The sequence below is a fragment of the Tursiops truncatus genome, chromosome 4, assembly GCF_011762595.2.
Source record: "Tursiops truncatus isolate mTurTru1 chromosome 4, mTurTru1.mat.Y, whole genome shotgun sequence".
NCBI classification, from domain to species: Eukaryota; Metazoa; Chordata; class Mammalia; order Artiodactyla; family Delphinidae; genus Tursiops; species Tursiops truncatus.
Window position 1 is genome coordinate 116,425,511 of NC_047037.1, and position 13,450 is coordinate 116,438,960.

General features: G+C 32.8%; 1 protein-coding gene across 5 annotated transcripts in view; it reads left to right on the top strand.

Annotated features, from left to right (window-relative positions):
- Positions 1 to 13,450, top strand: part of USP25 (ubiquitin specific peptidase 25) — a 138,493-nt gene that overhangs the window by 81,628 nt on the left and 43,415 nt on the right. For all 5 annotated transcript variants that reach the window (XM_073804389.1, XM_073804390.1, XM_019922544.3 and 2 more), the window contains 7 exons: positions 99 to 247; positions 5,565 to 5,692; positions 6,041 to 6,136; positions 7,319 to 7,480; positions 8,099 to 8,325; positions 11,324 to 11,394; positions 12,473 to 12,701. In XM_073804389.1, the coding sequence (XP_073660490.1) occupies positions 99 to 247; positions 5,565 to 5,692; positions 6,041 to 6,136; positions 7,319 to 7,480; positions 8,099 to 8,325; positions 11,324 to 11,394; positions 12,473 to 12,701 (1,062 nt within the window). The remainder of the gene's footprint in view (positions 1 to 98; positions 248 to 5,564; positions 5,693 to 6,040; positions 6,137 to 7,318; positions 7,481 to 8,098; positions 8,326 to 11,323; positions 11,395 to 12,472; positions 12,702 to 13,450) is intronic.

Here is a 13,450-nt window from a genome sequence, read left to right on the forward strand (position 1 = left end):
ATAGTTTTCAGGTTCAGGAGATAATTACTATATACATCTATTTACTTTTAGTAGCTAAAAGGCCATATTGAGGAATATTAATTTCCCCCCTCTTATAGGTAAAAAATTTGAAAATACTGAAATGTTTGGTCAGTACCCACTTCAGGTCAATGGATTCAAAGATCTACATGAGTGCCTAGAAGCTGCCATGATTGAAGGAGAAATTGAGTCTTTACATTCGGAAAATTCAGGAAAGTCCGGCCAAGAGGTGAGTTTAACATCTTTGTTCCCCTTTCCTTCAGGTCTTTCTTAAAATGTTGTGAAGTGCAATTTAAAGCTCTAAGGATATAGCTACTAATAATTGAGAGAATACTCAGAAAATGTATTTGGATTTAATTATGATAATTTATGCATATTTGGGAAACCTGCAGAGTCAATATACTCTATAATCTAAGTTAAATTTTCATTTAAAATTTTTCTCAAAATTTGATGTTAAAATCCTCCTTTAGGACACTGTTCAGTCTTTTAAGACTTTTCAGTCATGGTGCTGGCCATTACAGCATGCTAGTCCTGGAAGTAAGGAAGAAAAACACTGATGTTAGAGTGGAATTTTATATAGACATATGTTACTTACCTCAAATATTGTTGGAATATGTCCACACCCAAGTAGGCAACACCACACTCCTTTTCTTGTAAAATTACTGTGTGATTGCCTGAAGCGCAGATGAAAAAACTTGCTTTCTCAAGAAAGAAAGAATTAAAAAAATATATTACAAACCTATTTATCTGTCTCCACTGGTCTCTGTCTAATAACCTATCTCCATCTCTCAATTCATCTCTCTAGCTCCATCTGTATATCCTTCCATCCATATATTCTTCTAGAATAATAGAGTAAAAGATAAAGGACAGATTATGTGCGCCAAAATCAGTCATCATTAAGCAATTGCTGATAGCTGTCTAGATGTAAACTCCGTGCATGAGGGTGGGGGTCTTCATCTGTGCCATTCACTACTGTATCCGTAGGGCAGTGTGGTGACTGCAGATAAAATTACATAATACATATTGACTGACTGAATGAAATGTCTCAGTCATATTAAAAAAGTTGCCAAGGTCTTTATTCTGAATAGGTACTTAATAAATATTAAGTGATGGCATCTCTGTTTATCTAAAAAGGGACTAGGTTCTTGTATTTTTCAGAATAAATTGCTTTTATTTGAGTTGTATGCTTTTTTAAAAAGATAATTCTATCACCATCCTCATTTCCTTTTCTTCCCTCACTCAAACAAAAAAGGAAATAAATAATATTTACTATGTTTTGGCTGTTTTTTTTGAGAGAGAGAAAATATTTGAAAAGTTTTTCTCTCTACATCATAGAGCATCTATTTCAGTGATTCTCAACAGATATCTAAACCTCACTTCAAAGCTATCGAATCAGAATCTAGGGTAGGGGTATGGTATATGGCCACCAGAGCTCCACAGATGACTCTGATATAGACCTTTAATTAAGAATACTTAAATTAAGCATATTTATTTTATTGATTGGGAAACAAATCTGTAAAGATTGGGACTTTCCAAGGATCCCAAAATGGAACAGGTTTGCAGAGCCCCATGAAGTGCAATCTGTTTCCTATTAAACAAAAGAATGATGGGTTTGGGCAGGGAAAAAAGGGATGGCATTTTCCTCACATTGTCAAAGTAGCTTATAAATGAAACACACTATGGTTTATTGGTAAATAATTTAATAATTGGTAAATAATCTTTCTCACATATTCCTAGCTTTTAAAAATGTTTTTCTTACATTGACTCTGATTGTCATTATTTATTTTTTAAAAAATCTAGTTTGTCCTCTGTCTTTGGCTTCATACTCTGAATGCCCTATACCACAATATATAATTTCTGCCTAGGTTTTCCCATCTAACCTAAGATACACAGTGGTTTGTTGTCATCTCTGAATTCAGTTTCTAAGCAGTCTCAATAATAGCAAATTTGATTACCTGTGATTCCTAGTACCAGTTGCCTAGATTTGCTGAACACAGTAGTTTCAATAATAATTCAGCCTGGTTTAAGTGACTCTCACCGACTAGAGCAGAATATGTTAAAAGTGTTTAGTAGCACCCTTAAATTATAGTCTTATTATGTGCTTCAGGAAAGCTGTTTTGTTTCTCTATAAAGACCAATGAGTAGCATTTTAGGCTTGTTTCTAAACAAAATTGGCATAATCCCCGATGTTAATACCTTTTATCTCTTACACTATTATTTAATAAAAATTATTGATTTTACTTTGATACAGAAAACATCTGTTTTTTTTTTTTTTCTGAAATAGCTGGGGCCAACTAATATAGGAAGATCTCTAGTCTCCAGAATTGCTTATGTTAAAACATCCAGTGGGCTGTAAGAGTTTACATTTCTGTAATGACTACCAAGAGGCAACTGAATAAATTAAAAATGATTATATGTAAGATATTTTTCTAAATCATAAATTTTAATTAAATGGTGTGCCAATTGTAAATGAGTTATACTCTCCAAGAAACCTGGAGCTATTTTTTGATTGCCTGTTGGAGAGAAAGAATTTCAAAGAGTAAACACCTCACTTCTGGTGTGGGTATTCACTACTAATAGTATGATGTACATCCTTTTAGACGATTGCTATGCACATATAAATATTGTATTTGTCTGTTCATACTGTCCTGAAACTTGCATTTTTTTACTTAGCAGTATATTGTGAGCATCCTTCCATGTCAGTATATAGCTTTACATCATTCTATTTAGAACCTGCATAGTATCACTGTAGCCTGTATTTATAAAATTAAATTGTTGTAATTCTTCTGTGAGACAGTAGTTGGACAAAGAATTATTTCAAAGAATGTCTTCCTGTAAATACCCTTGAGCACTTAGGAATGAAGGATAGTTAGAAGTGGAATCTTTAGGTCACAGGGCATACTCATTTAAAAATGTAAGTACTGCCAAATTTCCCTTCACAAAGTTGTACCAAGTTATAATCAAAGTGCTGAGAGAAATTTTACAGAGCTTTAATTAAAAAACTAAGTTATAGAAATAATACCTATGTGTACTATATTAGATATATGGAGATATTATATAGGAAATATATAGGGCAAAGGAGTGAAGGCAATTAAATGACTGAAACTAATTTTTGAATTGGAATTGCAAGTTTTCTCTTCTCGTGCTTAGTTTATATCCTAGCTTTGTTTGGTGTTCTGTGGGGAATTTGCAATGATAGGTCTGTTTTTTCTTGTTCCTCCCCCGCCACCCCCCATATTCATGTAATCTTCCAAAAGCAAGGTAGTTAAAACATATTAATAGAAAAATCAGCTATTTACTCATAAAAATGGCCACATTCTCTCTAGAAAATATTTTAACAGGTCAGATTTATATTTACAGTAAATTCAGGAGTACTGCTGTTGCCATTGCTGATTATCTAAGTTCTTTTTTCATTAACTGCAGAAATCTATTACCCCTGTCAGTTCATTTTATAATGTAGTAATAATAATAGTAATCATAATGATATGTGTTTTGAGATATGGAGAATATAAGCATCATTTTTACCTTTAATGACCTATGTCTCACAGCGTGGCATACTGGTTAGATTAGGGATAAAGTATAGAGTTTTACTGAATGGAAAAATATTTTGAAAGAAAAAAGTCTCATTGGTTTATATTATTTGAAATTCTACTTATGTACTGCTGTATTTATGATCTAAAAATCACAGAGCTAGACATACCCATAGTATTTTTGTAAATGAATTTAGGGAATGGTGTGGCCATCTCTCGTCCTGATCAGCATGATAATGAAAAAGTGAAATCCTTCCACTCCTGTAGTAGGAAAAAACTGTCACTGCTGTTGGAGGAAACAGATCCATACAGAGACATATTACATAATATATTATGAACATTCTTTCATATGATATGGAACCTATTTCCTGGACTATTTATGGTTTACAGAGAAGCATACCACCAATTTGGGTCATTTCATTTCTGCTGGCCATTGTAGGTTCCCGTGAATTAAAGTATGTTAACTATTTAAAGTTAATACTTAGATTTAATTTTAAATAGTAACATTTAAAGCATTGCAAAAAAATGAAGGTAATAGTACTTGAAATCTACTTGTTTGAGTATTATAAAATGGAATAGAGAATATCATCCTAAGGCATCAGACGTTTTCCTTGTGATATGTGTGGGGTATATTTTAATTCTTAATAGTAATTTTAGGTGTGGATTAAAGCTTAACTAAAAAAAATTCTTTCCAGTGCCATGGGAGAACAAAGCAAATAAGCAAACTTTGCTCAAGAAATTTTAAAACTTAAGAGATGTTTCTAATATTAGATCTTCCATAACTTTCCCTAGTCAGTTTCAGGTAATATCCATAAAGCAAATTCCTTAAACTTCAACTTTTAGTAAAAGGTAAACCAAATCCAACTCAGGAAATCTCAATTCAGGTAATCATTAGCATTTTGGGAGGGAGAAATAGTTTTTAATAACCATTTATTTTTATTGATTTTATTTACAGAAAAGTAGCAACTTTCAAGATCATATTCAGTTTGCCACATGTGCAGTTTCTGCTTTTCTTTTTCTTGAATGTTTGAATTTAAATTAGCATACTCTTAACTTATTGACATTTATGTGGTGACATTTTGTGGCACTTGAAAATACCATACACAATATAGTATGCAAGTTTCTTTTTACAGAAGTACATTGCATGGCTTAAAATAAGCACTTCAGAAATACTTGTTACATTAATTTATACTTCTGTATTTGTTAATTCACAAGTTTTTTCCTTTTTCTTTCTCTTTAAATAAATAAGGTTTATGTAAAGCTTGAATCTGTTTATTGAAATAATTTTGAAGTTTTGTTGCATTTCACGCTTAACTGAACAGTTGCCAAAGTGTGTGGAGGAAGTGCCTCATAGCAGTGAGGCATTCAATTCTTTAAGCACTAGTCATTTTTTAAAATATTAAATGTAGTTATCATCAGTATAAACTGTGTTTCCTAGTGATAAATCTTTTTCTCAAATTTGTCAAAATTCCAGTGGGAACATTAAATTTAAAACAGGAAAGTATCAGTTTCTAGTTTTAGCATGAGAATTGTGATCATTTATGCTATAAAATATTTTTTTTCTTTAGTGTACTACCTCTTACATGTTACTTTGTCACAGGTGTTTGACCATGTGGTTGATTGTATTAAGTATATGTGCCATTCCTGGTAGTAATTGTGACATAATATTGAAGAAGCCAGAAAACTTGAGATACTAAGCCATGCTTTTATTCAGTGTCTTTCTCTTTGGGTTAGAAACTCTAATGTAAAGAATTAATCATTGAAGAAGGAGAGTCATTAGAAGATTTTTCTCTTTCCTGGTTGTGTGTTACCCCATTGGAATTTTCAAAAGGTGTGAAAAACTTTTAGGAGGAAGTTGAGTTTTAACTAAATTGCATACCCAATCAGTTATTTGTCATGTTAGCATTATTATGATGCATATAAAAATGCCACTGCTAACTAACATCCTGTGCCTAAAATTGCAATGGAGAAAACAAAAAGGTGATATTAAGGGGTTTTGTTACTGTTTTCTTTCAGCATTGGTTTACTGAACTACCACCTGTGTTAACGTTTGAATTGTCAAGATTTGAATTTAATCAGGCATTGGGAAGACCAGAAAAAATTCACAACAAATTGGAATTTCCTCAAGTTTTATATCTGGACAGGTATGGTTTGGTATACAGCATGACTTAGTTTTGAAACAGTTCAGTATCCAGTGAAGACTTATTGTGCTTAGAGAAAATTTTGCTTAATTTCCTTAAAATAATTTTTACTTTTTGCGTAACGTATCTAATACTATTTGTCAAGGAAAATGGAGTTCCCTTTTTATTTAGAAAAGGATAGTTACTGGGAATAATGTTATAAGGAAAACTACTAATTTGTATTGTCTGTATGATGTTTTATTATAAAATTTTGGATGAGTTGATCTTCTGTGATGATGGCTAGACTTAATATTGTGTCTACTTCTGTATTTGCAAATACTGATAATTGCTGTATTTCTTTTTCCTGATAAGATACATGCATAGAAACAGAGAAATAACAAGAATTAAGAGGGAAGAGATCAAGAGACTAAAAGATTACCTCACAGTATTACAACAGAGACTTGAAAGGTATTGAAACTTCAGTGAAATTATGAGCTAACTATAGGAAGTCATATTTTTAGTGACTGTCTAGAGCTTTAATTTAAAATTTGCTTTGAATGATTTGTGATTCTAGGAGTAAATAATCATTCTGGATTGATATTTTTCTTGAATAGTTTAGGCTTGAGTTTCGTTAGAGACTAAAATAATTCATAGTTGGCATTAGAAGATGATTTTATTGTTTAAAATTAAATATTCCTACCATAAAGAGGTAATACGCATGGTACTAAAAATAGATGTAAAGTTAAACTAGTCTATGATTGAGATTTCTTCTTGTCTGAGACTAAATATTACTCTTGAGATTTCCCTTAAAACTAACGGTAACTGAGTGTTTCTCCTTAACACAGAAGATACAAACTCAGATGCCTACGAGAGGCTCATGGAGGCTTTATAAAGAAGGGAAGCAAGTCAAGCGTGAGCTGGTGGGCAAAGGGAGTCAGAGAGCACATCCCTGTGGAGAGAGGGTGGCTGCTATCTGCACTAGTAGGCGGTGCCACGCGTGAACATCATCTTCCTATTGTCTGTAGCTTCGCATTGTTTCCAGAAGAAGCCAGAATCTAGAGTATGAAATATTCTGTAGTTGAGACAAAAGTCTACAGGCTGAAATGTGGTCTGAAAGATCCCAGTTTGCAACTTCTGATCTAATCTGTATTCCCTTGTTTTAGTATTAATTTGAAAGTTAATAGCCTAAAACTTTTTATACAAAATAATATGTTATTTTTCAATAGTTTTAATTCTTAAAAGGTATCAGTAATCATATTGAAAAATAGTCAGACATAAACGGTGGGAGGAAAATGTTAGTCACCATCTTGAGACCAGATAACAGATCTAAAAATAAAAGTCTCAGGAGATGGAAATGTCAGTTTTCATTTTACTGTTGGGTTACATCTTAGAGCAGCATCTAAAATTTATAACAGTGTATACACACATTCAGTCTTAATCAGCTTTGGTTTTGTGTTCCTTTGGAGAACATTTAATTTATTTCTTGAGTGTATATTTAGTTTTACCATCTTCATTTGAAAGCAAAATTAATTTCATTGTTGAGGAATATTTATTGAAGTGTTTTTATTATGTTTTATAACAATTATTGGGAAAAAAACCAAATGTGCTTTATACACAAATGAAAGCATTCATACATTTTATGGTTAACAGGTATTTAAGCTATGGTTCGGGTCCCAAACGATTCCCCTTGGTGGATGTTCTGCAGTATGCGTTGGAATTTGCCTCAAGTAAACCTGTTTGCACTTCTCCTGTTGATGATATTGATGCTAGTTCCCCATCTAGTGGTTCTGTACCATCACAGACATTACCAAGGTAAAAAGTTTTCTTGATAGAAGAGACAGCTGTGTTACTGTATTACGTAATAACATAATTGATGCCTTTAAAGACGGTTTTATAAAATGCATGTTGTGATTTATTTTAGTGAACTCTAAAAAGATGACATTCACTTAGAAGGTTGTATGCTTCTGGGGGCTTTCTTATTTCATTGTTTCAATGGATTTTATGGTTGTGGATTGAAATTTTCATCATACTTTTTTCCATTCAGAATTATACTTCAGGTTGTATGTTATATGTATCAACCTTTCATCCATGAAAATACTACTGTTAAATTAGAAAATTTTCTGTAATGTGAGCTGCTAAGTATTAGCAAGGGAAGGTTTTATAATTCTGGTATATGTAAGCTTTGTATAAATAAATATGATTAAGCCATTTCTACTATAAAGCCCCAATTTTATAGTAATGTAGTTCCATATATTAAGAATCTCATTAGGTTATTAGATTAATCCACATATTTCTGGGGGTTTTTTTAAGAAAACTTTTTCTTTTTGAAATTATAAGCCAATTTAGTGCTGTTTGTTTGGCACATAATCATTGTCCAGAGCTTCAACTTCAAAAGTTTAATAATGAATATTCTGTACTTTAAAAATACAGCACAACAGACCAGCAGGGAGCTCCTTCTTCAGAACTGCCAAGCACATCACCCGCATCAATAGTTGCCATTTCGTCGAGATCAGTAATACACAAACCATTCACTCAGTCTCGGATACCTCCAGATTTGCCCATGCATCCAGCACCAAGGCACATAACAGAAGAGGAACTGTCTGTGCTAGAAAGCTGTTTACATCGCTGGAGGACAGAAATAGAAAATGACACCAGAGGTAAGAAGTTTCTCATAGCTACTCTACCTCAGATGGACATGATTAATGTTAGAATTGAGAAGGGAAGTCACCTATGGATTATGGGTTTCATGTGTAAATATTAATAAAGGTTTTTTTCCCCTACAAAGTGTTTTCTATAAGATAAACTAGTTTGGCTTCCTTTTTTATGATCTTAATATCAGGTTTAGAGAGACCAAAAGATTTTCCCTGTATTACTTAGCTAATTAATGACCTAACAGATGGTCTGATTTTCTGGTTTAGTGCTCTAAATTTATATCAAACTGGTATTCACAGGTACTCCATTGGTGAAACATCATACAGCATCAGATTTTGTACTTAATCAGTTATGTACCTCCCTTGATGTTTGTGCAGTGAGTTCAAATGATACAATATTTTCTTTAGGTTGAAGAATTAGAAATGTGAATTTTAATATTCAGTCTTCTCTAGTAGGTTTCCAAATATGATCTATTAGCTCAGTGCCAGTCTATAACGAGTTTTAACTGGATGTAGTAAAATCAAAAAAATAAGGACAGTGCTCTGTGGTGTGTGTGTGTGTGTTAGTGTTAAGTTGCCATCTGTCCATGCTTGGAAGGAACTCTCCTTTATTCTGAAGTTATCTCCTTTACTTTTATCCTACTTTACTGTTGTTAAAATCTCCTTTTTCTTAAAATGAAGTGATATTAATATTTTATGGTAGTTTTATCATAATTTTTCTTGCATGTCAAAATATAATAACCTATTATTGCTCCCTAATTTTATCCTAATTTTATTGATCTATGAAAAAACATCTAGGAGTTACTCTTTTTATACCAAAAGGTTGGACTTGTACTAAACAATATCACTTGTTAGATTTTAAATGCCCAACTAGATGCTTTATAGACAATATGGAAATAAAAAGCAGTCTGTATTTAATAGGGAGTAAATAGGGTGTGGTGGTAACTAACAGTTAGCATTAGTAACTAAAGATTTTCCTTAGTATTTTTCATATATAAGGAAATTTTTTGTATTTGAAATCATTAGTAAACATTAATTAAGCACATAGTTTTTCCTGAATACTGTGCTAGGTGTTGGATAATTTTCTAGTGGACTTGGCAGATTGTGTTTGTTTTCATAAGATTACATTCAGAAGGCTGAAAGCTAAGAACTTTTGACACCAAGGTCGTAGCATTGAGGGAGGAAAGAAATGAATTTGGTATATTCTTTGATGTGGGTCATTGACAAGAGGGAAGGGGGGGAGGATCAGGGATGATTCCCTTAGTTGTTCATAGTGATATGTATAACTACGTAGATGGAATGCACTTTGGAAATGAGCAAACTGGTGGGGAGCAGGCCCTCACTTTGGGGGAGGAAGTAGGAATATGATGAGTCCACTTCTGGCCATTTTAAGTTAGAGGAACTTGAGAGACATGTCATAAGGTTTTGGACCTATAATACTATGCATCAGGTATTAAAGATTTTCCTTGGAATATTTGTTTTCTCTCTTTTATCCCTGATGATATTTGCTGTTAGCATTATTTTTTAAACTATTACGTAGTATTCCAGTATATGAATATGATATAATTTATTCAATTTCTATGTTGTTACTAACTACCAATAAAGCTGGCCTTCCGCATACATATTAGCATACTTTGTGAGTTGAGTATATTAAAAATGCTATTTCTGATCCAAAGTGTATATACTTAACATTTTGACTATTTAAAAATTTCCCTCCCAAAACAATGAGGCAGTTTACATTCCCAATAATTTTGTGTGAGAGAACCTGTTTCCCAGTACTCTCCCTAGCTCTGGGCACTTTTTAATTTGTGGTAGTCTGATAGTTGAAATGAAAATGGTATTTCAGTGTCTTGATTTGCATTTCATTAATTATGAGTGAAATTCTATTTTTCTCTAAATTGGTGACCTTTGCCCATTTTTTATATTGAACTATTTGTCTTTCTCTTACTGCTTAATAGAAACTTTAATGTTATGGGTGTTAACCTGTTGCCTGTAGTGTATGCTGCAGATAATATTTTTCCAGTTTGTCATTTGATTTTCTTTATGTTGGCTTTTGTTTTCTTTCTATAATAATAGATTTTCTTAAATTGGGGGAGGGAGTCTTTTCATTTATGGTTACTGGATTTTCTCGCAAGCTGTAAAAGGCCTTTCCCTAGTCTAAAGTTCCTAATTTTCTTTTGTAGTCTTTGGTGTTTTTTTCCTGATTCTGTTTAACAGCTTCATAGTATAGTGTGGTTATACTATAATTTAATATAATTCCCTATTGACAAATATTTAGGTTGTCTCCACTTTTTAAAAAACAATTATAGGCAATATAACTGTGAAACATCCCTACCTCTAAATAATTTTGTAGGATAGATTTCTACTGGAAGTAGAAATAATGAGTAATGGGAGTCTCATAACTTTATTTCAGTTGGTGATTAAAGTGGATTTTTATTCATTTACTTCTGTACATATACATATATGTATGTGTGTGTGTGTGATGTGTGGTGAAGTTATTTTATTTCACTCTAAAGGTTTTCGTATAGGTTATAGCTCCCCTTTTCAACTTATGTGCCCTAATTTCCTCTGGCTCCAAAGTTACATATTTTGACACAGGGGGAACTTCATCAAGATAAAGAACTTTATTCTTGATTTAGGGCAATAAAAGAATAAACTACAGGAAAAAAATAAAGTTTTTCCTGTTTTATACAAATATGTAGGGGGGGTTAGTTTTAATTTTCATTGGAAACTTCCTTTATAAATTTGAACAAAGTTCAGCTTTATTGGCTCTGCACATTTTTAAAATAAACCATATTTGTTTTCATTTTTCCTTTGTGCTATATCTTTTATAAAGAACTAAATTTCATTTTATACAAATTCTGAATAGTAAGTTTTAGAACAGTTTTAGAAACTTTTTCTTATTCCTCTAACATATTGGTAGGAAAACCCTTATTCCCTACCTTGTAAGTCTCAGTAGAAACATACTTGATGTTAATCATTAAATGGCATCTTCTATCCTTAGATTTGCAGGAAAGCATATCTAGAATCCATCGAACAATTGAACTAATGTACTCTGACAAATCTATGATACAAGTAAGTTGAATTTTGAGCTAGTAAGCATTATCAAAATTATTTACATATTTTAATTTATCTTTATGTTATTTATCATAATTCTCATACTTTTTGTTATAAAATTGTTGAACTTTAAGATTTTTATATTAATATTTTCCTCATTCAGTTGTATTCTCATACTGTATTTATTAGCCTACCTTTCTATTCTTTTATAATAAAATTTATCAAAAATTTCTAAAAGGGCTTAGCATTTAAAAAAAAATTCTGTGGGAAAATTACATGGTTGTTTAACGATATTAAGATTATGGGAGTGGGGCTTCCCTGGTGGCGCAGTGGTTATGAATCCACCTGCCAATGCAGGGGACACGGGTTCAAGCCCTGGGCCGGGAAGATCCTACATGCTGTGGAGCAACTAAGCCCATGCGCCACAACTGCTGAGCCTGCGCTCTAGAGTCCGTGAGCCGCAACTACTGAAGCCCGCGCACCTAGAACCCGTGCTCTGCAACAAGAGAAGCCACCGCAATGAGAAGCCCGCGCACCACCATGAAGAGTAGGCCCCCACTCACCACAACTAGAGAAAGCCCGCGTGCAGCAACAAAGACCCCGCGCAGCCAAAAATAAATAAATAAACAAACAACTAACTAAATAAAAGATTATGGGAGAAGGTAAAGGGCTCAGTTACATTTTAACTTCTGAGGCTCATATAATGGCTTATTATATAAGCCATTTTGCTGAACTCATCCATCAATTTATAACTGTGAAGATTTAAACAAATCATGTGCTGTATATAAAAATGTTCATCATAAGTTCTTTATTCGAAAGAAATAAATAGATCAACAAATATACTTACAAAGTTTTGAAAATCATCTTATTTACATACCTGTCTGTTTTACATGTCTTTAGTTTGCTTATCCTCTCCGCCCCCTGCCTTCTTTTATTTCATAGTTTAATTTTTTCAAAACTTTAATTCCAGCCAATTTACTCTTGTTAAAAAACATATGCTCCCATGGGATCCTCCAGTCAGATGGTTTGTGGGTTTCATGGGATGTGGTGTAACAGACTACATAACTACAGTTTAACTCTTCTTTTTCATATTTAGGTTCCTTATCGCTTACATGCTGTTTTAGTTCATGAAGGCCAAGCTAATGCCGGGCACTACTGGGCATACATTTTTGATCATCGTGAAAACAGGTGGATGAAGTACAATGATATTGCTGTAACAAAATCATCATGGGAAGAGCTAGTGAGGGACTCTTTTGGTGGTTATAGAAATGCCAGTGCATACTGTTTAATGTACATAAATGATAAGCCACAATTCTTAATACAAGGTAAGAATATGAAATATATAGGGTGGTATATATTTTTAAATAAGTAACCCTTTTATGTGACTCTGGTCTCTGGTGTGATTAGTTAAGTGTAGTTTACTAAAGAGTGTGATGAATATGATTAGGAAATGCTGCTGGGTTATTGTAGGTGAGAAAACTGGAATTGAAAAGTAATGTGACCAGGGCTGAAAACTGGAATATATTTTGTATTCAAAGTTAACTATTTAGTAACTATTATAAAATGTAAATCGGACTTTTTTCTCCTTGTTAAAATCCCTTTAATGACTATGTCACACATTGACTCATATTCAAGCTCCTTAACCTGACATAAAAAGCCTCCATTTTCTGGCCTCTAATTGTCTCTCCAGCTTCATTTATAACCATTGTCCATTTCAAACTTTATGTACTTCACTAATATTTGAACTTCTTTGGCTCACACCAAATCATTTCACACATTTATATCTATATGTTCTTATGTTTTCTGTTTTTATTTTTTGCCAGTAATGATCTTATTTCTTTCTTCTTTTGCCTAATTCTTTCTCATCTCTCAGGATTCAATTCAGATGTCATCTGCTCTGCCAGGTTTTCCTTGACCTGCCACAAAGTATCCCTCCTTGTGTTCTCATAGCATACCTCTATTGGGCACTTATTGTGTGTTGGAATTGTATGTTGACTTGTCTTTCGCACTTCACTCTGGTCTGCTCAAAGCCAGGGAGCATTTCATACTGTGTCTTAATCTTTTTATTTCTCAT